The sequence below is a fragment of the Pezoporus flaviventris genome, unplaced genomic scaffold (genome assembly GCF_033815535.1).
Source record: "Pezoporus flaviventris isolate CSIRO_AGI_PZ_B2104156 unplaced genomic scaffold, CSIRO_AGI_Pfla_v1 ptg000007l, whole genome shotgun sequence".
NCBI classification, from domain to species: domain Eukaryota; kingdom Metazoa; phylum Chordata; class Aves; order Psittaciformes; family Psittacidae; genus Pezoporus; species Pezoporus flaviventris.
Window position 1 is genome coordinate 6,698,699 of NW_026892555.1, and position 27,442 is coordinate 6,726,140.

Here is a 27,442-nt window from a genome sequence, read left to right on the forward strand (position 1 = left end):
ATCCCCCTAAACTGGGCACTGGTGAGGCCGCACCCCGGATCCTGTGTTCAGTTCTGCATCCCTCACTGCAAGGAGGACATTGAGGTGCTGGAGCGGGGCCAGAGAAGGGCAGTGGAGCTGCTGAAGGGCCTGGAGCACAAATGTGATGGGGAACGGCTGAGGGACCTGGAGAGGGATTAGTCTGGAGAAAGGAAGGCTCAGGGGGCACCTTATCTCTCTCCACAAGTGCCTCAAAGGAGGATGGAGCGAGGTGGGGGTCATTTCTCCCAAGTAACAAGTGATAGGACAAGAGGAAATAGATTGACGTTGCACCAGGGGATGTTTACATCGGATATTAGGAAAAACTTCTTCCCCAAAAGGGTTGTCAAGCACTGGAACAGGCTGCCTAGGGAAGTGGTGCCGTCACCGTCCCTGGATGTATTTAAAAGATGTGCAGATGTGGTTTAGTAGTGGACTTGGCAATGCTGGGTTAACATTTGGACTTGATCACAGATGATTGGTAAAACAGTGACTGTCTATACACAGGGTGCAGAGGCTTTAGAACTCATAGTTTATGTTCAGGAAGCTATGCAGCCAGTAAAAGAATCAACTGTGGAGCAATCAGTGCAGGAGCCCTAGAAAATAAAGGAGATGGCTACTTGATTTGCCAAAGCCAAAAGTTGTTTTTTTTTCCTAGACAAAAGCAAGCAAACTTATTTTTGAAGGTCTTTTCCAATATAAACAATTCTGTGTTTCTGTGAAATGCAGCAGTTCTCTCCACTGAACACAGGGAGTGGTAATGTATTGAAAACATCTAAGAAATGCCTTTGCATATATCTTGCATACCAAAAAATTGCTATTCCATTCTGACCTCAAAAGTACATGATTTTATCACTAACTTGTGAGAATGCAGTTCCTCCACATGACTTACAGGTTTTGATGTGGCTTTACTGGCCTGGGGTACTTTGCATAGAAATTTTGCATGGATGTGTTAAGTAATACTTGTTCTTGGATTCCTGTAAGTACTGTATTCTAATAATTGACAGGCAAATTTGAACTCTTTGCAATGAGATTCCAAATTGTACTGGCTTTTTCTTTTTGAAAGGAAGCAGAATGATCAGTAAAAATGCTGTTGTTTACAGTTGTTTCTGTCACTGTCCTTTCAATAATGTAAAATTTGCTGCTTCACAAGCAGGGGTCTTAGGAGTCTATTTCAGTAATGTTTACGTTTAACAGCTTTCTGATGAAAGTCTGTTAAGGTTTACGATGAGCAATGGGTTGGATAGGAAAAAAAAGAGAAAGAGATGGGTACACCAGATGTGGTTTCATGTGGTTTTTGATGAATTCTCATCTCACTGTTACTAGAGGAATTGTTTGACTTCAGATTTATTTCAGTAAGAGCAGATTTGAATGAGCGACTGCTTAAAGATTAAAGCTGTCCCCAAATACCTAAGTTGTGGAACTATGCAGCTCCCTGTGTGTTATCATTGAGATGCTGTGTTGCTGCTTTCAGTATTCTGTCTATCTCTACACTTATTAATCAGAAGTGCTCACAACAAATTCTCTGTCAGGCTGACATTTGCTTTCAAAACGACCTGATTGCTAATTTCTGTGCTGTATTTCCAGTAATCATCACGATACCGGGTACTTCTCTGAAAGGTGAAATTCCTGTAACCTCTTCAATTTCTCCTTAGGTAAAAGAAGAGGAGCAATCAGCCAACCACACTTTGATGATTCAAGAGACGCTGCAGCAGGCTTCAGTGGAGTTGTCTGAGCAGCATCACCTGGTAGTTTCATCAGATGAAGTGGAGGGGATTGAGACAGTCACTGTCTATACGCAGGGTGGAGAGGCTTCGGAATTCATAGTTTATGTTCAGGAAGCTGTGCAGCCTGTGGAAGAGCAGGCTGTGGAACAAACAGTGCAGGAGCTCTAGAGAACAGAGGAGATGGCTACTTGATTTGCCAAAGCCAAAAAATTGGGTGTTTTTTTTTCCTAGATGAAAGTAAGCAAACTGACATTTTTAGTTAATTTGTGAAGTAAGACCTTGTTACTAGATAGTGATCTGACTGGTTAGATTGTATCAGTAACTTACATTATGTACAAAACCTCCTCGGACTTTCTGTATATAAGAAATCATAGATTCACAGAATGGTTTGGGTTGGAATGGACCTTGAGGCTCATTCAGTTCCAGCCCCCTGCCGTGGGCAAGGACACTTTCCGCTAGACCAGGTTGCTCCGAGCCCCATCCAGCCTGGCCTTGAACACTGCCAGGGATGGAGCAGCCACAGCTTCTCTGGGCACCCTGGGCCAGAGCCTCAGCACCCTCACAGGGAAGAACTTCTTCCTTATGTCTAATCTAAATCTCCCCTCCTTCAGTTTAAAGCCATTTCCCCATGTCTCATCCCAACCTTCCCTTGTAAAAAGTCCCTCACCAGCTTTCCTGTCGGTCCCTTTAGGTACTGGAAGTCTCCTGTGAGGTTCCACAGGAGCCGGATTCTCTCTTCTTTTTCTCAGTCTGTTTTCCTAAGAGAGGTGCTCCAGCCCCCTGATCATGTTCATGGCCCTCTCTCTCACTTCATTCCTGTAAATCCCCAGAAAGACTGTCCGGTCAAAACCATGTTATCCTGTGACAATAAAACATCCTATAAAGGTAACTAGAGTATCTAGCAAAGTCCACACATCCCATTTTATACATCCTTAATATGTGCTTAATTCACTGGAAGCACAGTTATTTTTCTTTCAATTACAAGGGTTCTTGTTTCTGAGTTCATGCCTAGAACGTGTTTGCCACGTTGTGGATCTAACCCATGCAAAGCCTCAAGACTTTAATTCGAAACATACCACAGACGGGCTGCAATTGTGAGATGATCCTTTGAGTTTGGGAGGTATTTAAAAGCCATATGTGATAATTCTGGGTACCAGTTCAATGTCTTTTGTTTAGATAATTGAATAATGATATTCCACTGGATAAATACCTGTCCAGTACCATATGATGAAACCAAATCTGTCAAATCAATGAAATATTCTTTTGTTAGTGAGAAAAAAATTATATTCAAATTAGACAAAAATTCTATTCAAATAATTTGTAAATGCTATCAAAGATGTATGTTCATATGTTTTAAACAGGTAAGTGTGTAAATACGGTCATGTGAAAGAACCTTGTACAAAAAGCTTCAGTAAATATTGAGAAGAATCTAGATATCCTTAATTATGCATGTATATAGTTCCATATTTTAATTCCTGAATCTTGAATTGTTTCTGATTTAATATTTTTGAATTTGAGCTATAAAAGTTATTAATGAATAACAGAATTGTCGTGTTGTCTTCTAATGCTCTGATTTCTTAAGTGTTGGGCTCCCTTTCACAGCAAAGTAAAAAATGCTGGTTTGCATTGACTCTTGACGAATTATTCCTCCACTTAGTAGTCTCTAATCAAGAAAGTGGCATAATGAAGTCTAGGTGGACCTTTCTGTGTGACTGAACTTGCTTGCGGGTGTTCTGGGTAGAGGAGTGAAAAAAAGCTTTTGACTCAAGGGGGTGTTAATGTAGTGAGTTGGTTGTCTGCCTCTTCTCATTCTGCAGGGTTCTGTTAAGGCTGTGCACAATCAGAGTACAAACGTTTAGTGGTAGCTTCTCTCTCAACTGTGGTGATAGGGATGGAAAAGAACTGAAAACCATTTGACATTGGTGGTAGTTATGTTTCCTCTGGTTTAATCTTGAAAGTGCCCAAGAAGCCCCAGGGACATTATGTTTGGATGGAGACCTTTTTGCCTTTTGGTGTTAACTGGCCAGAGCTGGTCACAGATGTGCGTGTTGGTTTCTTATATCTTCAGTAATCTTGACTAGAATGGGCCATGAAGTGTTTAGTAATATTTGTAACATTATAGAAAGTGATGCACCAAATGTATCAACTTGATTAATCAGCAGAAGAAACTTTGGGTTTATAATTACTGGCTAAAAGTCAGTGTTGGTATGCAAGAATAATGCTTTCTGTTATCTAACATAGAAGAAAGCAGCCTGAAAAGGTTTTCTTAGAATTTACTGAAATATTCATGGCCCGCTTGTGGTTAAAACCACCTTTGGAAGAGCATCATAATCGTATGAGGTGAGACAGCTATGTTCCGAACCTAAAACCTTTCTGAATCAGTTCAGCAATGTATTGTATTAATATCACCCGACTGGGGTAGGAAAACAGAAGTGTTTTTGCTATGCATCACTCAAGAGTTCTTAAGTAAATTATTTCCAGTTTGACTCAGTGCTTACATTTGTGAGAGGCAAGTCTGCATTTGGAGGAAGGGTTTTGATTTGGGGCTTTTTGTTCATTTTAATTCCAGTATGTCATGGCTATGCACACCTAATGTGATTTAAGGAATGATTTATGAGTTCTATCAGATTTTCCTACACTAAAGCATAAACATTTTTGTTAATTTATCCCTTTTTTAAAAAATTCTTTAAAAAATACTTTTCAGTTTGGGTCTTAACTCTGCTTGGAAATGCAATGTTTGGAAACATAGGAGGCTTAAGTCAGGAAGGACTTTCTGCTGTGTTGTGTACTGCACATTGATTTCTCGCCTCCATAATGAAAACATTTTCTTCTTTCTAGAATAGCAGCATCTGTAATGCTACGAGGAGATAAGTACTTCCTCTTTAATGTAAGCAACGGTACTTTACAAAGTGAGTGTCCAAAGATTTGCATTTTTTCAGAAGCACAAATTGAACAAAGAGCTTTATTTATACCAGATGCTTGTTTGGAGAGGCCACGGCTGCTCCGGTTGTCTTTCGTCTGGATTTAGAACAACCAAGAAGGTAAGAATTAAATCTGTAGCTTGGCAAGCTCTGCTTCTGTTAGCACCTAAACAGCACAGATTGTTTTTGGTGTAGATTCACCTCCTTTTATCCAATTAATCATATCTGAGGGTTAAGTGACCTTTTCAGTTCAGGGATACAAGCTGTTACTGTTTTGTTAGTCAAGTAGCTCCTGTTTCTGCAGATTATACATTCTTCCCACACACCAGTCATTTTCATTAGCATTTACTACACTATATGATCTTCTGTTTTTTCCTCTTTTTTTGACACCTGAAGAGTATTCTGGCTTTAGGCTAACACTTGGCAAATATTAGTCTTTCAAAGCCTAAGCATGCATAAATTGAGTAACTGATATCCACAGCTAAGAACACATCAAATATTTCTGGGACTGTGTTGAGCATAGAATGGAGATAGGTCTTGGAAGCAAAGAATGAAAAAAGGAAGCTGTAAATCATTTTAGTGGCAGCAGTCTTATTTAATGCAAGATAAGATTATTGTGCTAATCTGTCTCCTTCAAAAGGTCTTACTAGGAACTTAACTAGGAGCACTAGTTCTGGAAAGACCTCATGTTACAGGATGGTATAAGCATCTGTACACAAAGGGGAAAATTTGGACCTCACAGGGCAAAAGGCACAGGAGAGGGCATGGGAAATGGAGGTTCCAAAGTATTTCACATCCCTAATTTATTATATCCGCAGAAGGTAATATCTCTTTCCTGAGTAGAGAAGAAGATGGGATCTGCCTGCTTTTCTGATGTGGTTTGGGTTCTGTGGCTGGTTGTGGTTCTTCTAGATCCAAGCACTGTTTCTGGATTTAACCAGTGGTTGTAGCATCCTAACTTACATGAAGCTGCACTAATAGAAGCTTTGTACAGGGTCTGTATCACTCACCTGCAATCCATGGGACAAAAAGAGAAAGGAACCACATACTTCTACTTTGCTGTTTTACCTCAAATTTGGGTTTTATGAAATCACAACTAGAGATAGAAGTACTGGAGAAATGATGTTAGACCAATTGTTCCTACTATAACAAGGAATTACACTCTTTGAGTATATACACCTGCATGCTTTTATTTGCATGTTTTCAGCCGATTACAGAAGGGGACATTGCTGCAAGTCTTATTTTCAAAATGCTGTAATAAATTCCTTCTAAAACTATAAAGTTCTGGGTCCACACAATATCCTAGCACTGCCATATAGAATATGACACTTAATCCCTTTGGTCTTAATAAGGGAAAAGAAAAATGCTTTCACATTGCAATAGATTTGCTCACAACATGGTCATGTGTTTTACAAACTTAAAAACAACCCAAGTCAAAATACATAGAAAGCCCCTGCATCTCAAGAATGAGCAAGTACTATTAGCACAGCAAAGAAAGGAAGAAAGTAGCAGAAATATTCTTGCAGGAATATTCAGATGTTTTAAGATCCAGGTGTTTGGCGTCTGAGGGACACTTTTGAATCTGTGCTCACCTGCAGGATGGGGACATGATTTTTGGCTTGAAGTCTTTGTGCCTGCCTGTGAAGGAGGCTTATCGTTAGCTGCTCCATCCTGTTGAAGCTTCAGTCTAGTGCATGGAGATGTGAAAACTCATCAGGTGAGGAAGTTTTAGGCACCTGGCCCTTCTTAATATCAAACTCCTGGGATAAAAGCATCCTGAATACTCAAGACTGACCACTTTGGGTGAACTCTTTTCCAAAGTCACACCTAATCTTTTATGGAGGTAAAAGAATTATCAACCAGTCTTATGCCTTAAAAGACTGCAAGCTTGTCTTTCAGTGTCTTGCTTAAATGTGGGATGTGTTTATGTAAGAACGGTGAGGTTCAACTGAGGACTCTGCAACTGGAATTGGAAGGAACATTGAGTTTTGTTTTTTACTTTTGCTTGAAAATAAGAGTGACTTATCAGAGTGCACATAGAGCTGAGCGAAACAGATGGTGTGACCAAATCGGAGTAAATGGATTGTTACAGTTTGTTTTGTGGTTTGTGGCTGTGGAGTTTTCTTAATTGCAGTTAATTACCAGATTACAGTTTCTGCTTTTTGAAGGGGTGTTTGAGCTGGATGTCAAGGTTTCAACAGGGAAAGACATTAACTCATTTGCAGACTGCATCATTAGCAGCAACGTTTCTTTAGGTAATGCTAATAATACAGTCCTTGCTCATAATGTGATAAACTACAATGTCCTTTTCCCATTTGTAATATGACACTGAGGTGACTGAGTTGTACTGCACACGGCTTGACAGCTTCTCCGTTTGCATTTCCAGCTTTCCCATCATTAGCGAACATCATTTCCATCAATAGCGGCACTACTGCATTTGTCTTTGTTTCTTCCTTGAAATGATGACAACTTATCATCTTGGAAGACTTTCATGTTCACTCAGTCACAGAGGTGGATTTTGGCACATCCTGAGAGTGTTAAGCTTGATATTATGACATAAATATGCAGTATCATATTAATCTCAGCTATAATTCCAAAAGGTACCATAATTCATTAGGTTCACATGCTCCTGTTCTCAACCTGCCTATTAGACTTGAAGGGATTAAAAGCAGTGCCTCATCTTTCAAAGGACTGCAAATTATGGAGCCCTTGTTCTATTTTCCTAACAAAATACTCTGTTGAAGTCTGTTGTGTTTCCCCCATCAATGCTGAAGACAGTTGAGGCAAAGAAAGGAAACCATCACATTTCTCTCCTGCTAAACTCTAATCGATAAAAATGCTCTGCTTGTATGTAAACATAATCCCTTGGATTTGAAGCCTTGGAATTAATTGAATTCTGCTTTGTACAGGACTGGAGATTGTTGGAATCAATTACTGGGTTACTGGAGATTCAGCCTGGAGAAGGCTGCGTGGAGACCTCATAGCAGCCTTCCAGTGTCTGAAGGGGGCCTGTAAGGATGCTGGGGAGGGACTCTTCATTAGGGACTGTAGTGATAGGACAAGGGGTAACGGATTCAAACTGAAAACAGGGGAAGTTTAGATTGGATATAAGGAAGAAATTCTTTAAGGGTTTTGAGGCACTGGAATGGGTTGCCCAGGGAAGCTGTGAATGCTCCATCCCTGGGTGTGTTCAAGGCCAGGTTGGACAGAGCCTTGGGTGACATGGTTTAGTGTGAGGTGTCCCTGCCCATGGCAGGGGGGTTGGAACTGGATGATTTTAAGGTCCTTTCCAACCCTAACTATTCTACGATTCTGTGAAATAGACTACCTTAACTGCAGCAGCATCTGGATGGCGAGTGACTCCAGCTAGTCAGTGTATTCTTACTCTTCAGCTGAAGAGTTCAAGAGTTGCTTGCTTGTTTTTGTGCAGCTACCTGTTTTCCTCTCTCTACTTTCTAAATGAAGTTTAATGTGCCTAATAAATCTTATCTTAATATGTGCACCCTTTGGATGAAGGGAAGGAGGTTGAAAGGAGGATGGAGCCAGGAGGTGGCTGTTCTCTTCTCCCAAGTAAAAATTGATAGGACAAGAGGAAATGGCCTCAAGCTGCACCAGGGGAGGTTTAGACTGGATATTATGAATGATTTATTCACTGAGAGTGTGGTCAGGCATTGGAACAGGCTGCCCAGGCCAGTGGTAGAATCACCATCCCCGAAGTGTCCACATCAGTTGAGCAGGTGATTGATACCAAGTGCCCATGTGTACCCTCATCAACAGTATATAAGGATTTCACCAGAGCAGAATGGGCAGGGTTTAGTATGATACAAACACATGGGATGATAAGAATGTTGTCAAGGAAAAGAAACTCTAGGCCAAATAACAGGATTAATGTCCTGTTGGGGAGAGCTATTAGCTTGGAAGGTAGGACCTGAAATAGCAGAAGCTCCTCTTCATGAGTTGCTCGTGTCATTGAGCAAAATGCAGCCAGACATTAGGAATGAGCCTGGTGGGAAGAACAGGGCAGCTGACCTCAAAGGTTTCTCTTACACATCAGATTTCTGAGCATTTAATAATGGCAAAGGAGAACAAAATGAGATAAGACCCTTTTCACATTCAGAGCCACACCGAACAAGGATGCTTGTCAGAGCTTGCTTGGAAGGAATTGATGGGATGGGCATTAATGGGATGTGAAATAAGAGTGGAATTGTCACTTTGACAAACTAAAGAATAACAAAATAAATTTGTTATTCTTATGTCACTTATTCCTCATTGAAAAGTCCAGCAGAAGGCTTGAAGTGAGTAGTGGCTGCAGTGAAATACAGAAGCACAAAATAAACGTCTCTGACAGTGCCATAAATGACCTTTTTATTCTCCATAAAAATATTTTTACAGTCTTGTTTGTTGAAGGTGGATGAAGAGGGGAATTACAGTCACTGCACTGCACAGAGCTCTGCCTGGCTTTGGGAATGCTATAAATTTTTCTGGAAAGCTGGAAATAACTTTTATCAGCCTCGGTAAATTAAAAGGGATCAAAAGGTCTTCAGTGTTTTGGAATGAAATCAAGCTATTAATGGGAATTTATAGAGCAAGGTTTGTTGTGTGGTTTTCTTCAATTCAAGGAATGTTATCATCTGGAAAATAAGGGATCATTTTGTGTCACGCACCCTAATGAAGTACACTGCAAGTCTACTTTACAGGAACACCTAAGACACATGGGAATGAGGGCATAGGAACTGCCTCATCCCTAATATTCTTTACGAGCTAGCAATGAAATAAAGGACAAACCATTACAGTGGATTACAGAGGCAGTCAATGCTTTTACAGTTTGTTTTGGAAATGGTGCCCCTTTTTGATTAGCCTTGATAGCATTCATTTTGCTACTGCCATTAGAAGTGAAAATACTTTTGGAGAGCTGAAAGCTGAATGAGCTTGGGTATTAAAACCAGAGTATGGAGTTCCTTAGTGCTTGTTCAAAGGATTCAGTGTATTAAAGGAGTTTACTTTTTCTGAGATAGATCCAGCTTCTCAAACAGAAGGCGTCGACGTGTGGATGATGTGTGATTTAACACAAACCCAAACCATTGCACTGGGGCTGACATCACAAGGGTGTATGAATTTGTGTGTAAATCACCCTCCCAGTGATTTAGAAGGACTAGTTAAATGCCTGATTTAGAAAGTAATAATTGAGCCTATGTGAGGCTGCCAATTAGGCGTGCAATAATTGCATGTGTTGGGAGCGTGTATCATGAAAATGGGAACCAATGGAATTACACCACTTCTCAGGAGGTTTTAGAGATTGAGAGCTAAACCCAAAATTAGCTACGCATATAGAGAGATTATGAAGCATCAGCACACAAAACCCAGAACGAATTCTCCAGTGCCAGTGAGCTTGGGGCTCATCACCACTAAGTGAGCATCCAACGGCACAGTGGATCGAGGTGGGAGCTGGGTAGTAATGGCATGCATATTTTCCTAGCAGATATGAGCAACTAGTAGTAAAGCATTTCTCCCTACATGTAACTCTTGCTTACATTATAACACAAAACTTAGAAAGCTGTCTATAATAAGGTTGTCTGCTGACTGCAAGTAGTGTTGCAATCCTTCTGAGTCCTTCTCACCGTCCTTCTTTGTCATTTGTAAGATAAAAATAGTAGAGGGTAAAGCAGCATCTTTAGTTAGTGATGGGTACCTACACCTTAAATAAGGATGCAGTTCCTTTTTTGAGTGAAAGTGAATATTTAGTAATCTTAAGAAGGAAACTGATAGGATGATGAACTTGAACACCACACAGATATAGAAGTCCTGGCTGTGAGAGGTGAGGAGTGCTTTGAAGTGTTGAATATCATGAATAATTTGAAAATCAAGCAGTAGGTAACAAAACCTGGGCTCCAGTCTTTGTTCCTCCTTTTTTAGCATGGGTGTCAAGAGCACTTGCCTACATCATGACTGGTTTAACCATATGCTTAGTAAGTACAGTACAGTACAACAGACAACAGAAGTATTTTGGGAGCTGGGATCAACATTGGAAATGCCGTGGATATTTTAGAGACCTGCCTGGCCTTGTTTCCTAAAAGGACCTTGGACCTCGGTTGTAGGTAGCTTGTCTCCAGTCCTGCCTCTGCCCCAGTCTCCTGAATGGACCTCAGACCTTCCCTGCAGCTTTGTCTGCAGCTGTGCCTCCTGCTCAGTCTCCAGCTGCTCCTCACTGTGTTCCCTGGGTGAATCTCGGACCTGAGTCATCACCTTGCCTTGTTTGGGACTGCCCATGGAGCCTGTTACAACCACCCAGCTCTGTCCATGCAGCTTCAGGTCTGATTGATGGGGTGAATAAAGCAGTTGGACCTTCGTGCGTCGTGGGCTTGTGAGTGCTACTGCAGTATGAATAGGTGGGAATAATTAGCTTGACCATTTAAGCATGTCTAATGTTCTCTGGGGCCTTTACATAGCTGCAAAGCACAAAGCCAAAGCACGTACAACCTATCCCTATTATCTATAGATCTATGTGCTACAGCTATATATATCCCTATGTATATGTGAGTGTATATATATCCCTATATTTATATATTCCCATAGTATATATACTATATCTACGTATATTCGTAAGTCACTTGAACATTGTTTTCCTAAACACTTAAATTTGTATTGTAAAACCAGAACTTTAAATCCCAAATTAAGTTGTTTGGCATCAAAAAGAAGCCTGGAAAATTAATTCATCGGTATGTTAGGAATTTGGAAGACATCTTCCACACTATATCTAGCTATTCTAAGGCCTGAGGTGCCACTGAAATGTCACTGAAAGTTTGAAAGGAGAATGTTGCCTTAATACAAAGTAATCTGCATATTAATTACTGTCACGCAGCTGATGCAGTGGGCTCCAGATAGATTCATCCCCTTTAAATCACTTTAATCCTTTGCAAGCTTGCAAAAGTAATTATTCTGCATTTCCATCTAACACTGTGTAATAGAAACTTCAGTCTGTTCACCTCCTGCTCCAGCCCCACGGTGACCTTCTCTGCACATACACCAGCAACGCCGACTGCAAGTAATTCCTTCTCTCATTGGGAGCCTTCTTACATTGATCTACTCTCCATAAACAATGGTAAACTTACCTGCTGGATTGTCCTTTGAACAAGGTCTGTCTCTGTCTCATTTTTACTTCCAGCAAACACAGCGTTTGGGTCATGCATTCCATGGCACGGCTTCTTGTTCAGTGTGTAGAACACATTGCCATTGATTTCTGGTTGCGTTTCCCTGCCGTGGCCAGCACTGTGCTCTCTGGGAGTGAAGCAACTTCTCTGCATCTGCTCCGTGTGCTTCATTTCTGCCTTGGCAACGGTATCTTCTGTGCAGCTTAATTTTCCTTTGGCTGAATTTGTCTGCTTTATCAGCTTGATTTAATTGGCCATCTACTGAACCTGAGGTGTGAGCCATTTCATCTGACCAGGGGGCAGCATATTACAGTGGGTAGAGGCACTTGGTGGTGGTGATGCAGCAAACATATTAATGTGGCAGAGCTCTCTGTTAAAAGGCTTGAATCCTTCTGCTTTAGGATTATATAGTCCGCAGAAAATTGCAGTAAATCACTTCCTTATGGGTCTGGGCTTCAGATTCTCCCATTTATTCCTTACCTCTTTTGCAAAATTCATTTTCAATTCAGAGCTCACTGGGCCTGAGCTTTTCTTCTGTGACCACCATTAACACAATGATGGTAATCACTCTTTCCTGAACGTTGCTGTTATCTTGCCTGGTTTTCAGCAGTGTTAAGAGAAATCACCAAAAAGACATCCCTTGGTGTCAAACACCCACCTATTTACATGACATTCAGGTGAGCTGAACGACTTGCAGGGCTGTCGCTGTTTCTAGCAAGTGGCCCAGAGTAACTGAAGCTATTACAGCATTCTGGTAGCCTTTCTTCTGGATACAGCTGACAGTTCATTGCAGTCATTCCGAACAAGCTAAACAAGATGTAGAACGTGCACAGCTCCATAAGACAGGGCAATTTTACAGCTTTTCAGCCTTCATGAATGATTCAGACATTATCCTGTATTTTCTTACATTACTAAGCATGTTCTTTTTGTGTGTGTGTTTAATTCTTTCTTATAATCCTGCTTTCTTGATAGTATTTCAAGGACAGATAATTACAACCATTTGAGCTGACATGGGATCCTTATGTTGAGACTGGTGGGGATCCAACTTTAATGCAGAAAGGTGAGCAAGACTGAGCTTACTGCATTGGCTGTATTTAGTTATGTGCATATTACTAAGTAACAGGCACCATTTTATTACACATAATGAAATTACAGAGCAATGACATTTACTTCACATTATGAAACATTTCTGTAGCAGTTGAAATCTCAGTTGGGTTCTATTTACCTGAGAAATTACGGTCTCTGTCCAACCAGTCTGGAAGGTGAATGCTGGAGTACTTGCAGCACCAGTAAGGTTCCTTACCTGTAACTTCCTCTGCCAAAGCTGCTTGGGCTGAAAATCAAGGACCTGCTGTCTTGGCAACTTGGGAAGGATATAGAGAGGATAACCCTTGGGTTCCCAGCCTGTCACACACCCCCCATAGCTTTTGCCTTGTGAAGCAGCTGCTGAACCTCTCCTGATTTGCATTCGATAATACAGGGTAAGCTCAGATCATGTTCCCTTTGTGCATCGGGTTCTGTGCTTGCTGCAGGAGCAGCTGAGCTGTTTGTATAGCAAGAGAGAGAACCCTTAACGGAGGGTAATGTCAGCAGGCGCTGCAGTCATCTGGACACTGCCTGTTCACTGCTCAGAGCCTTCGGTATGGAAGTGAAGATTTGTCCCCAGGTGGACATGAGGAAAGGAAAGTGGGAAGGGAAGGGACAGGAAAAAAAGAAAAGGGGACAGAATAGAGGGAAGGGAAGGAGAAAGGGAAGGGAAGGAGAAAGGAAAGGGAAGGAGAAAGGGAAGGGAAGGAGAAAGGGAAGGGAAGGAGAAAGGGAAGGAAAGGAGAAAGGGAAGGGAAGGAGAAAGGAAAGGGAAGGAGAAAGGAAAGGGAAGGAGAAAGGGAAGGGAAGGAGAAAGGGAAGGGAAGGAGAAAGGAAAGGGAAGGAGAAAGGAAAGGGAAGAAGAAAGGAAAGGGAAGGAGAAAGGAAAGGGAAGGAGAAAGGGAAGGGAAGGAGAAAGGAAAGGGAAGGAGAAAGGAAAGGGAAGGAGAAAGGAAAGGGAAGGAGAAAGGAAAGGGAAGGAGAAAGGAAAGGGAAGGAGAAAGGAAAGGGAAGGAGAAAGGAAAGGAGTGGAAAGGGGAAAGGAAAGGAGTGGAAAGGAGAAAGGAAAGGGAAGGAGAAAGGAAAGGAAAGGAAAATGGAAAAAGGAAATTTCAATCTGTGAACACAGTCACCCTTGGATCAGTTTGTTACCCCCTGAGCTCAAGAAGAATTCTGTTGGTAATTTCAGACACTGAACTCAGTGCCCCTTTCCACCACGGGACTGGGAAACAGCGCATTCAAGATGAATGTAGCAAAATGCAACCTGAAATCAGATCTTCAAACCCTCAACCAGTTGATTTCAGTGAGTAAAAGGGAGAAACCCGTCTGGCAGCTACCCATGACTCAAAAATGTCAAAGATTACACGTTAATAGACTCTCTAGCTGGGAGCTGCTTATTACCTTTCAGTAAGATCCGTGTGCAAGACGAATTGAGCTGTGATAAGCACGTGGAACAGCCATGGAAGTATTCTAATGGGGAAAAGCATCATGTGCAAAGGTCATCAAAGGTCTGCCTCTGTTTGCTATTCTGCCTCATTCTTGTTCCCTTTCTAGTTTCTAATAGTTCCAGCCCCGCTGTGCAGCTTTTTAATTAACATTTTTGGTTTTATGGAAATGGTGGGGATAATGCAGCCCCAGCCTGCTGTCACTGGTGTGTAGATGGGAAAAAAGGGTTTCTAGTCACAAACACGAGATGAAGAAGTAACAAAGGACTGGAGGGGGAAAAAAACCCTGCTTTCTAAACCATCAGGTCTGTGAGCCTGATCCAAACTGCAGTGAAAGAAAGGAGATTCTTTCTCTGGGGTTTGGGGAGCGCTCTGTTCTAACAAGTGCCAGCTCTTCTTTATTGACTGTAATTGGTAACAGCGCTGCTGTAGCTAAGGATAAAGGAAGCCGTGTTCAATGTCTCAGCAGGAGAAAGAATGCCCTTGTTACATCTTGTCCCCTCTGTTTATAATAGCAACGCGGAGCGAGCGTTTGCCAAGGGTGTGTTGGTTGAAGGCTGAATATGCCCCATGAAGGCACTGCATGCACAGGGGCATAGTGGGTTCAATAGGCTGGTATTGCCATCTTTGCCTATGATGACTTAATCCTCGTTTTGCACTTGCCTGCATCCATTTATCTGGGATGATCAAAGTGCTGGAAATAAGGAAACTCATTAAGGCTCCCAGCCCTTTCCTGGAACCAGCAACCCCAACAGATGCTTAGGTACTCTGTAATGGATATCGCACATCAAGTGAATAGAGTAGTTTTATCTGAATGCATCAAGCATGTGCACCTTATTGCAAGCAGGGAGGAAAGGGGGCTGCAAGTTACTGTCAGGGTCAGAGGGAGCCCCAGAGCACTTTGTGCTGCCTGTCAGAAACAAACCCTTCCAAGCATCCGAGAAAGGGAGAAGGATCGTTTCCTTTATGAACTTCTGCAAAGCCGTTTGTGATGCTGCAGCATGGAAGGAAGGTACATGGGACATCTGGCGTGCACCACCCTGCACTGGCTTTGGGATTACACTGCACCTTGCCAGCTCAGGCCTAAGAGCTCCTTGGCACTGATGGGAAACAGGCTTCTTCCCATCTATGGACTTTTATGATCTGTCCTAAAACCTGGCACTGTCTCCTATCACTTTTGCTAAAAAAGAGACCATTTTTTCCTCCTCAACCCCCTGGAGACACCATTATCACACAAGCTTGAAGCTGGATGCTGGTCCCAGACCACCATTTAAAGACTGTGCTTTCTGAAGCATGGTCAATCCGAATATGTAACCGGAGGAAAAGCATCTGGCAGAAGCAGCCCTTCACGTCAGCAAGCATCATTAACATCCAGCTGCTTCTTTAGGGGGACAAGAGTGCAGACCGCGCAATGGAAAGTGGCAGGTCTCTGTTATTGGAGGGTGAAGGCAATGACAGGGCATGTCAGCATTTGTCACACTGTGTCAGGGACTGAGTGACAAAGGAAGGGCAGTGATGTGTCTCTCCAGGCAGATAGTCACCGATAGTAGCCTGGAGTCAGAGCCACTGTTGTCACTCAGCCATTGTAAAGAGTGACAAAGGAGCAGTGGCTGCCCTGACATTTAGAAGCAGCATGAAATATTAATGAGCAGTTGTAAAAGTGAGTTACCAAATCAAGGAGAAAATAAAGATGCCAGTGTGCTGTCCTGCAAACACAGAGATAACCGTTCCCTCCCCTCCTCTTTTCTCTTTTTAATCAGAAGATGGAGCATTCTGCATTGGTTGCTTCTATTTCCAACGAATAAGGGAGCAGGGTTGGAGCGACACAGCCTGAGTTCTGAACAGTCTCTGCACAGTTTTATCCCTGCTAAATGTTTTGGATCTCTTTCTCCCTTTAAAACCCCCTCTATATAAAACCCTGAGTGCAAATGTTCAAGTTTCTCTCCTTGCCAGCCCCATCCAATAATAGAAACTCTATTTTACTTCATTTCTTTTCCTGAATTGTCACCTTGTGCAAACTTGGGAGACTGGGTCTGTGTTAGATTTTAATGGAATACCCATTTGTCTCATTACAGGATACAGGAGATATTGGAATTAAAGACATGAGCTGGGTTTTAAAGTTTGATCGCTGCTGATCTGTTGTCCAGAGAAATTTCTCCTCAAGTGCTCAAACTGAAAGGCAGCCGAGTAAGCAGGCAGTAAATAACAGAGTTGAAATGATTGGCGTTACTGTTTTTAAGGGAATTGAGGATTTATAACATCTCACTTTGTACTGGATGTGCTCTTGCTAGCCTTTAATTCTGCCTCAACTGCTCTTAGGTCCCTTCCTTCTTTTTCCCCCTCACAAAGGCAGGTTTGACAGCCTGAAAACAGTCTTGATGGCTTAAAATTAGCCCCCTTTTTTTACCTCCTTTGTGTCTGAGGTGCACTTATAATGCTGGAGATGATTTGTAAAGCACAAGGATGTGGACATTCTTGGTCATCATTTCCATGAGGGTGGTTTGTAGGACACTGCAGGGACCCTTCTGGGATGTGAAGGGTTTCGTGCTCTGTTGGGTTGAAGGAGACACTCTGTGTGTCTGACTGGTTTTCTGACAAGCATTTGTTCCTGGCCTGCTCTAATCCTCAGTTTACACAATAGCTCACACACTCCATCTCATCCAAACCACTACACTGTACGGCTGCAGAAAGGCAGCTGAGCCCATCCTCAGCATAATAAAAGTGAGAAAACACAAAGGGAAACACTACTGGAGGTCACAGTCAATCCCTGGATGTGATATTTTGTTAAGAAGTTCATACTCGACAGTCATTCTGAGGACTTCATCTCCTGGGCTCTGAATACAGCAAGGATAAACTTCATGCAGGTTTAAGGAGAGGCTGTGATAAATCCAACTGGAGTTGAATGTGATACAGATATCTGTGTTAACAAAAGAACAGTGGCTGTACCTCCCAGGATGAGATGCACAGAGGCAGGTACACATGGTCCAGCATCAGCACAGGCTCCCTGTGAGGGAGAAGATGATCATAGAATCATGGAATAGCTTGGGTTGGAAAGGACCTTCACAGGTCATTTAGTCCAACACCCCTGCAATGAGCAGGGACATCTTCAACTAAATCAAGTGATCCACTCCCACCACTGGCGCGCAGGTCTATGAGTCAGTAAGGAGCAGTCCTTCAGGCGTAGGGGTCTGCCCAAGCTGTTTAATGGACAAATGAACAGAGGATTTGTGTTTATGGCATCGTCTGGCACCTTCCGACAACATTATGTACTAACATGCTTTAAAAGGAAAAATAAAACCCTCACCTCCCACAAGGAGTGAATAGAAATATGTCTTCTGCTACTGCAGTGCTGCCTACCACATAAATAGAGCGTCACGTTCCTCCGAAAGCTCTTTCATAGCCGTTTAAACAGACACAATAAACTGCTCTTGGTCATAGATAGTAAATCTTTCTTTGCATGATTCTGACTGGCAAACAAGCTGAAACGAACATACTGGGGCTATGGAAAACACCTGATGCTTTTTCATTTTCTCAGTTCAGTTTCATTGCATTAAATTTACAGATTCCAGTTTGGATTCTGGTTTGGATTGGAAGGGACTTCAAAGCTCATCCAGTTCCAACCCCTGCCATAGGCAGGGACACCTTCCACTAGAGTAGGTCGCTGAAAGCCACATCCAACCTGGTCTTGAACACTGCCAGGGATGGGGCAGCCACAGCTCCTCTGGGCACCCTGTGCCAGCGCCTCAGCACCCTCACAGGGAAGAATCATCATCCTTCTTTTCTTAGTCCTACCGTGTGCCAGTGCAGTCCTGGGTCCCTTGGTCATGACAGTAAGGATCATCAATCTGTCCTGTTTAAGACTGGAAATGCAGAGAAGACCTCAGCCCACTCATTTCCTGAAGGCTCAATAACTGCCCTCTCTATACAGGCGGAGCAGTTGCATTTTCTGATTGTAAGGGATGCTTTATGCATGAAATACTGTGAGAAATGGAAAGCAATTTTCCTTTCAAAATGTTGGCACTATTACATCCAGCTGAGACACGGCTGCACAGGAACACATCAAAATGAAAAGTTACTTGGGAAGAAGGGAATTGAACTGAATATCCAGGCTCATTCCAAGGACTCAGCACGGCTTTGGAAACATGTTTCCCAAATGCTGCCTCACCCACCCCCTCCCAATGGCCACGACATTGGTGTGAGTAGAAAGAGCGCTCACCTTCTCCATAGTTAAATTTAACCAGAGGGCTTTGTAACGGTGAATGAGTAAAAGTCATCCTCTGTGGAGAAGATGAAGAAGTAATTCATTGGACTTGTTTTATGGAGGTGTCGTCCAACAGTAATTTCCTTACAGCTTCCCCTGTTGGGAAGGTACTGTGCACAGGGACGTCATGAATCTCTTCACGTAAGCCATCAATAATACATAAAAAGGAAAGGCAGAAAAGAAACCCTATAGTAACAAATCTTTTACTCACAACTTTCATGTGCAACTTGCAAAGAGGTGTCTGTATAATATGACAGCACGCTTCATCAATCTGAGGTGGTATATTGCTAGCAGGACAGAAACAGGCCAGCCTAGGGCCAGGCTGCATCCACTCTTGAGGCAGGAAATGGTTGCCCACTTTCACTTAAATCAGAAAATATAAATGAGATTTTGGCATGAACCAGATCCAAACTTTACATTTGAGCCCATCACTACAAGAGAGACATGGAGGTGCTGGAGCAGGGCCAGAGAAGGGCAAGGGGGCTGGTGCAGGGTCTGGAGCACAAGTGTGATGGGGAACTGTGGAGGGACCTGGGGGGTTCCGTCTGGAAGGTTCAGGGGGAGCCTTATCGCTCCCTACAACTGCTTGACAGGAGGATGGAGTAAGGTGGGGTCAGTCTCTTATCCCAAGTAACAAGCGATAGGACAAGAGGAAATGATCTCAAGCTGCGCCAAGGGAGGTTGCGACTGGAGATCAGGAATAATTTCTTCACAGAAGGGGTGCTCAGGCATTGGAACAGGCTGCACAGGGCAGTGCTGGAGTCACCGTCCCTGGGAGTGTTCACACACCGTGTAGATGAGGCCCTCAGTGACATGGTTCAGTGGTGGCCTTGGCAGTGCTGGGGTAACAGTTGGACTTGGTGATGTTAAAGGTCTTTTCCAACCTAGCTGATTCTATGATTACTGAATTACTTAGCTCTTGGCTTTGAATGCTGTAGATCAGAAAGCTCACCGGTATGCTATCCCCAACTCCTTACCCTTGCCATTCAGCATATAAATAAATATATACATGTATGAATGCTGTATTTTCCTTTCCCTCCCCAAGGCACTTCATCTTTGCATGACAAAGGTAGAAGAAAAATGAAATGTTATCATTCCTGCCATCACTGAGATTCACAGCAATGAGAAGAACTTTGTTTTCTATTACCTACTCATGGCTGCTGCTATTTCAAATGAACCAGAAACACTTTTGAGTTTCGCCCTTCTGAGTTATCACACTTTCCCCTGCTGAGCTGAAAGCAGCAAAGACTGTTTGTCAAGAGACTGGGGAAACTTTGACGTGAGGCCTTTAAAGAGAATGCTTAGGGAGCTGTCGATCACAAGCACACGCACCAGAGGCACCCTGGGCTGTCTCCTCCCTCTGGCTTTACTCCTAAGGTGATTTATCTGCAGTTTCTGAACATGTTTCCAGTCTTCCGTTCATGAAGTAACTGGGATATTCAAGGTTCTCATTTTACGCCCGAGTGAAGACTAGTAGTTTTAGTAGGGGCACCTTCTGAAAACAGAGCACATCCCTGCTGTTTGAATTGGGCACCAGACTGGGCTCTTGCAATAACCTGCTATTTTAGAAAAGAAGTGCATTCTTCATCTATATAAATAGGTGAATATAATTTTCTGGGTGCTGTCAAGTGTATCTTTTCTATGGAATCATTTAACTTCTCAGTCTTAAAAAAGTTGTTTTTCTTGAAGCCAAGTCACCTTCCCATAACTTAAGGAAATGTCCATCAGGTCAGTTTTTGCTCTTGGACTTCACTGCAGGTCTGCCTGCTTTTGCTAGCAGTGTGTTTGCCCTCTTGCCCTTAATTTAAAGAAGATATTCTGCTTACAGAGACATTTATCTAACAGGGACCTTAAGGGAAGAAAGAATTTGGTTTACAGATGACTTGATTCCCTCAAGGAATGCGAATCAATCATGTAAATTGCAGCGTGTCCTGCATTTCAGGTTCAATCAATAGGGGATTAAACTCTCGTTTCAGCATGGGGAAAATAAATGCCTATCCTGATGCTATTAATAACACCTGGGATTACCAGAAGTGTACTGATGCTTTCAAAATCTCACTTTTTAGTGCTTATGTGTCTTGTTTGGTATTTCACTGGGCCTGTTTACTGGGAGGGCGAGAACAGAGGAGGAACTTTGACTTACACTAACTTGCTGCCAGGCATTGCTAAAAAAGTTTCTTTCCTGTAGCTCTGATGTTGTGTCTGTTTTTTGTGGCTGCAGCAGCATATTAACATTACAGTTGCTCAGGAGCAAAATCAAGAAGGACCCAGTTTAACTGCTCTACCATGCTGCTCCTTGCTCTGCCACACTTCTACATTGCCTTGAGCAAATCACTTCGGTAGAAGCCACCCATGGTCGCAGGGCTGTAGGATCCCTACTTCAAAAGCAAGTATTTCCCTAGAGCAATTCAGGATGTGTGTATATTGGCCATACCTCTCCTTTGACTCCAGGTTTCTGGTCCATCTCCAGGCTCACTAACTGCCTAGTAGTTTTTTCTCCGCCTGCAGTTATTAACCTCTGTTAGAACAGTTTGAGATCTGTTAAGATGCTAATATCTGTATGGCTGGGGGTTAGGGATTGCTGTGGTGCAAGGTTCCCTCTCTGGGGGTGAAATAATGTTCTGGTGGAAGATGAGGGGTGTTTTTCATACTGACTGGGAGCAGCCTGGAGGCAAACAAAGGAAATACAAGTGTTTGATGTAGTGTTACATGTTGTGTTTGTCCGTCTGCTGTGTGGTCAGAGCATTTGATCTTCTTGCAGAGAGGACACCTGTGTTGTATCCTCTCCGTTGAGATGAGTTAACGTTGTATATGAACTACCTTTTCCATAGAGTGTCCAGAGTGTGGGAGACCTCCATTCAATTCCTTCCCCAGGCTGAGAGGACTCAAACTTGTATACCCATCATGTGGATGTGGCATTTCCTGTAAAAGTCACTTGATTAACAACTAAAACCACTGATCCATACGGGAGAACAAGCAGCAGGAGGTCTTGCTTTGTGGATCATGGAGTCCTGATCCCCATAATCTGCCTACAGATTATGGAGACCTACAGACTGAAAAGATCTCTACAGAGACCTTTTCCGTGTCTGATACCAGACAGGATACTTCATTTTATACTCCATTACCCTTTGCAACACTTACCAGTCAGACTCACCTCTTACAACCTTTTGTTTTTTATACAGGGCTAGAGATGCCTCTTCACAACGTGGAACCTGGTCAGTTTGTAAGGAAATCATCAACTCACTATGTAAAAACCCGCCTACATGCTGCCTACTGCACTAATACTTCTGTCACTAAAGCTACATCTATAGCTGCACTTGAGCCAGGTACTGAACATTTTCTTCTTCTGATATACAAGCTGGAAGAGACAGAAGTAGGTCTCTATTTTTTAAATGCATAAAATGCTCTTTGAAGAAAGGACTGTTCTTTGCTGGGATTAAGATCTGCTGCCCTAGCACTTACTGCATCTTCTGACAAGCATTTCCAGTCCTAGAAAAAAACCCAGATTTATTTATATGTATTTTTTGCTGGCCCACATCTATTATCACATATTTTGTTCTTTTGTATGTAGAAATTGCAGCTTAAATAATACGTTTCTTCAGAAATGGAACTTATAGAATATATTATGCCACATCAAACGCTATTTCCATATCAGTGTACTTTTGAACTAATAAATCCATTGCAGTTGCTAGTGAGTTTTAGAATGATCTCTTGCCTGCTTTAAATGGTTGTCATTGATTTTGAAAAGTGCCTGATGCACATGAAATATGGTTTTGTAGATTGTGTGGTTTAAACTTGGGAGATTTCTGCTTTAATTTACAACAGCCCTCAAATGCTTCTGGCAAAGGAAGCAGCCTGCTTCATGTAGGTCTGAAACCAGATGTAATTAGGAATGTTTCCCATCAGGAGAAGTCTGTTCTGGCTCTTTACGTGACTGTTTTTGTATCATCATTTTCTATGAAAGCTGTTGCAGGGAATTGGTGTCTGTCTTCACAGCGATCTGTCAGTGACTGGGAATCTCATAAGCTTGTTAGTGAATTTTGACTCAACAAAGATAAAATCAGCTTTAGCTAAAGCCTTCCTGGCACATAATGATCTAACCCGCATGTGGACGTCTTTCAGTGATATTGGCCTCGAAATTCTCACTGGGAGTGTTCTCACCTGAACTGGTCATGCTGAAATTCAAAGTGCAGCATTCTTTGTCCATCCCCCATTTGACCTATTTCTGTCATAAATTACCCAAACTGGCCTTACGAGGGCTGCATGAGGAGGAGAGATGTATTCTTGTGGCCATTGTCATCTTCTGCTTTTGGTGCACTGTGCGCATTAATCCATGGTCTTGCTTTTCACAGCATGACCACAGGCTTGGTTTGATGGCAACAAATTCATCCAAGTTATGGATGGGTGTAGTGGGTCTGGTAAGTTACCCTTGGGTGGATGCAGGTGCCCACCAAATGTGGCAAAGGATGCCACTCGCAGTGGCAATTCTATAGAACGGTTCCATATGACTGTTCACCCTGTGACATCCTCCTGACCTCCTTAGCATGATCTCAGGCAAACAGTTCATCTATGAATCCATCTGTTGTGAGACCGGCTCGCAGTACTGTGTCAGCAAAACATTTATATGATTAGAAATACTAATCAGTGTCTACAGCAAGGTTTGCAGCTTCACATCTTCTCTAGGCTGCAAGCTGCTTTTCATGCACCCGGGATCATTTTTACCTTTTCACATACTAGGATATTGTTGACTTTTCTCCAGCTTGTGACTCATTATATCCCCCATCTCCTTCTCGGAATAGCTACTGCCTGGGGAGTTAGCCCTTACTGTGTGTTTGTACAGTGGATTCTCCTTGCCTTGCATGCTTTCATACTGAATTTCACCCTCCATGTTTCAGACATCAAGATCATCTGGGAATTTGACCTCATTCTCAAAGAGGCTCAGCAGTGCCTTCATACCCTTGAAAAGTCATTAAAGACTTGCTGTTAAACATTGAGCAGAAGAAAGTCACCCCACCCCAAATTGGCAAAGAACTACTGATATGAACGCGAAACACAGTTATGGTGTCCTACTATTTCTGCACCTACTGTACATGATCTCATTTAGACTGGGCTCTTTCTTATTTCTAATATAGTATCCTTGAGAATGGTGTTCAAAACTGTGCCAGTTAAACTGTATGAAGTCCAAAACTTCTTCGCTGCCATGTGAATGTGTATCTAGTTTTGGAAGGAAATGAGGTTCAGTCATGTTCTTGGCACATCAGTATTTTTCTCATCTAACTCCTTCTTATTTTCCGGATTCTTATACATGGCTGGTCTGATGATTTGATCCAGAACTTCATTGTGTATTTAAGGCAAGCTGAAAGGTCTTTATTTCCCCCCAGGTCTTTATTTCCCCTTTTCAGGACTGGGAATGCTTTTGACCTTCAAAGTTTCTTGGTAGTTCACCCACCCTTTGCAAATTCTCTCAGCTGACCACCAACAGACCCAAAGGTTAACCTGATAAGGCCAAGCTGTATTGAGAATATCAAAGGCTCAAATGAAGTTTTAATCATAGAGTGGCATTTAAGATGGCTGAGTGTGCCTGAGCATCTGCATGGTGCGTGGGGTGCACTGTGTGCGTCTTCCTGTAGCAAGCTGGAGGTGGGGTGAAGATCTCAACACTAGCTACTTATCCTAAGCAGTTAAGTCAAAGGCCAGCTGTGTGTACCTGCCTTCTTTTTCTCACTGGCATCAAATGCTCCCTCTGCTCAGCAGAAAAAGGTAAGTCCCCTTTTGACTTTCTCACCATCATTTGTCGGCAGTTTCCCCTCTCCACTGAGATGCTGATTGTTAATTTCCATGGTATTCCTTGTGCTACTGATGTAGACCCGGTTTCCTTTCTTGTTCTTCTGTGTATAGACAGACCCCTTTCTACCTTCCTTTTCCATAGTCATAGTTTACAGTTTTATTTTAAGTATATTGACTCTGAAGAACTGCAAATCATCATTTTCTCTTCTCTACCTCCTATGAGACACTGGCTGTGTCCCTGAGATTCGTTCAAGGCCAAATGCTAAAGGTGTCCATGGAGTGAGTGAAAATCTTTGACCTTAGATCATGCTGGAATATCACTGGGAGCTGTTTTTTTTAAGAGCAAATATTGGAAGTTAGAGGACTCCCATCACTCACAGAATCATAGAATCAATTAGGTTGGAAATGACCCTTAAGATCATCAAGTCTAAGCAGTAACCCATCACTGCCACCTCCACCACTAGACCACGTACCTAAGTACCACATACATACTTCTGTTTTAATACCTCCAGGAATGGTGATTCCACCACTTCCGTGGGCAGCCTGTTCCAGTGCTCCATAGCCCTTTTGGGGAAGAGGCTTTTCCTAATATCCAATCTAAACCTTCCCTGGTAAAACTTGAAGCTGTTTCCTCTTGCCCCATCACTTCTTACTTGGGCAAAGAGACTTTCACCCACCTCACTACAGCCTCCTTCAGTCTGCTGTCCACCATTGCTCACTAGTCAAGGTAGCAGAGTTACAGCACCGTTCCTGCACACCCTTCCATGCAAACTCCCTCACAAACAGCCACACCACATCCTATTTGCTTGCACTGCTTGTGGTGCTCCCCCAGGGTTTCTTTTATACATGTCTGTGCCCAACAGTACTGGCACCAGAGCTGCTCACCTCAGCAACTGAGTTTTCGTTTGCTTCTTTCATTTTACTCCTTTCATTTGCTTCATTTGCTGTCAAGATATAAAGTCTCTGGCAGTGCTTTCCATCTCTATCTAATCTCTTCTAGGGCTTCTCTGCTGAAACATGGCAGCATTAAGAGCATTTGCGTTTCCAACCCAGTAGACACCCAATGGACAGCACAGTGCTGTGGGGCAGTTCTAAATAAAACTTTTCAAGTAAATCATGGAAATGAAGTGTTGAAGATTATCAGCATGAGGCTGTTTAGAACTGACTTAAATCGATTCGTCATAAAAGAATATTTAAGTAGATTCAATAATTGAACTGAACCAAGTTCTCTGCTCCCACCTCTTAAGTAATGCCAAACACAAACTGGTCTTTGTTATAGCTCTAAAATTGAAAGCACGTTCTCCATAAAAAAATTAATTGCTTTAACCTGGCTTTGCACTTACTCAGAAGAAATAACTACATTGGCTGTAGGCCTGCGGCTGTGAAAACAGCATGGTATTGAAAATCTTTACTTCTTTCAAGCTTCTCTTTTGATCATGATCATGCTGGCTCCATTAATAACTCTTTAGGTCACGGGAATCTGTGCTTTGAGAATGGAAAGAATGACCTTTAATTACATCCAAACTTTTCCCTTCTCCTCTTTTTGGTGCTGTTTTGGCAAGCTCTTCCCAATCAAAGGCACTGATGGTTGTAGTTCCACCAGAATCCTGGGCAAGTAGATATTCATGGACATTTAAAAGGCTGGCACTAAGGTACTAGACAAAGCCTCCTTTCTCTCTGTTAATAATACAGCATTTTGACAGCATGGAAACGGCACACGTCTCTAATGGTATACACTTCAAAGCAGGGGATAGCACAAAATCAATGCAATTTCCAACCAGAACAAGCACGCAGAAAGCAATATACTCTGCCCATTTTTAAGTTTCACATTTGAATGATATAAAACCTGTTTTTCTGTTACTTCAGAGAAGCCACCACCAACTTGCTGCTATGAACAATAAAATCAGTACTGCAGCATTTATGCTATTATTTTACTCTTAAATTCAGTTTGTTTTATGATGTATTTTCAGTTTGCTTTAAGATGAATTTGTTTTTCTATTGCAATGTTAAATCATTCCAACCTAAGCCATTCTACGATTCTATGATCATGGAAATTAGTTCTTATTAATGAAATATCTTAGGCTGCAGTATTTGCTGAAGCTCTAACCCAGTCCAGCAGTTAAAGAGATGCTTAATTCCTGTGTATTCTTCAGGTCAGTCACAAGTAAGGATAATTTCCTGACTCATGGGTCACTGTTCTTCGGAACCTTGGGAGATCAGGCTGTTCTATTTTACTTTACCTGTAAAGATTAGAAAGATCATTGGATTGTGCCTTCTGCTATTACAGGTACACAGAATTTCTTATCCATGTGAGATGAGGATCTGTCTCAAAACCTTGTTCTATTGAAGTTTACTGGCTATGATCCAGACATTCAGTCCATGGAGATGTGGAAACTTGCTTCTGGTTTCTACCTAGATGTATTGATTCCCAGCTTGTTTGTCCTGCATTAACCTTGTTGTTCACTTCTTTTGTCATGACAGCTTGAGCAAGCCCTGTGTGCCCAGTCTCCTCTTGCACAGCAGCCCAGCTATGTTACTGACCTTGTCTTCACCGTGCCCAGTTTGAACTCTTGAACGTGAGTTCACTGGCTCAGAGTACTGCAGGTGAGGTTTTCCCAGGAATAAGGACACCAAGGTGCTCTGAGATACAGTGATATTTGTATTTCATTGTATAGACTGGAAAATGCTCATCTCATATGTTCTAGGAGCACCACTGCCTTTCTCACATATGCAACAGTGGTGATTGTCGCTCGTGATGGGCAAGTACAATCCAGCCTTCCTCCTCAGTTGTTGCAAGTTATTACTGCCCTATGTAAGTTATTTCACTAGTTAATAGATGTGACAACTAAGTGTCACTGATCGCTTCAAAATAGCATACTTAAATTTCCACTCTTACTGACATAATTTTAACACATTCTTGTTGCTGTTTATTGCTCTGTCAGGTGGTTGTTCTCCACACCACATGCTGTAAATTCCTTTAGCTATTTTTTCTGTGTCACACCTTGAAATTCTTTTATTGGACTCTAGCATTATTCCATCCTATCTCAGA

General features: G+C 42.4%; 1 protein-coding gene and 1 long non-coding RNA gene across 5 annotated transcripts in view; both read left to right on the forward strand.

Moving 5' to 3' along the window:
- The window catches only part of LOC133266482 (uncharacterized), a 530,354-nt gene that overhangs the window by 92,412 nt on the left and 410,500 nt on the right, over window positions 1-27,442 (forward strand). The window lies entirely within an intron of this gene.
- ZFAT (zinc finger and AT-hook domain containing) overlaps window positions 1-27,442 on the forward strand; it is a 529,595-nt gene that overhangs the window by 70,223 nt on the left and 431,930 nt on the right. For 3 of the 4 annotated variants that reach the window (XM_061447690.1, XM_061447688.1, XM_061447689.1), the window contains exon 16: window positions 1,674-3,032. In XM_061447690.1, the coding sequence (XP_061303674.1) occupies window positions 1,674-1,913 (240 nt within the window). In that variant the 3' untranslated portion in view covers window positions 1,914-3,032. Of the gene's footprint in view, window positions 1-1,673; window positions 3,033-27,442 lie in introns of those variants that run through there. The other variant, XR_009742419.1, reaches the window with a different exon arrangement.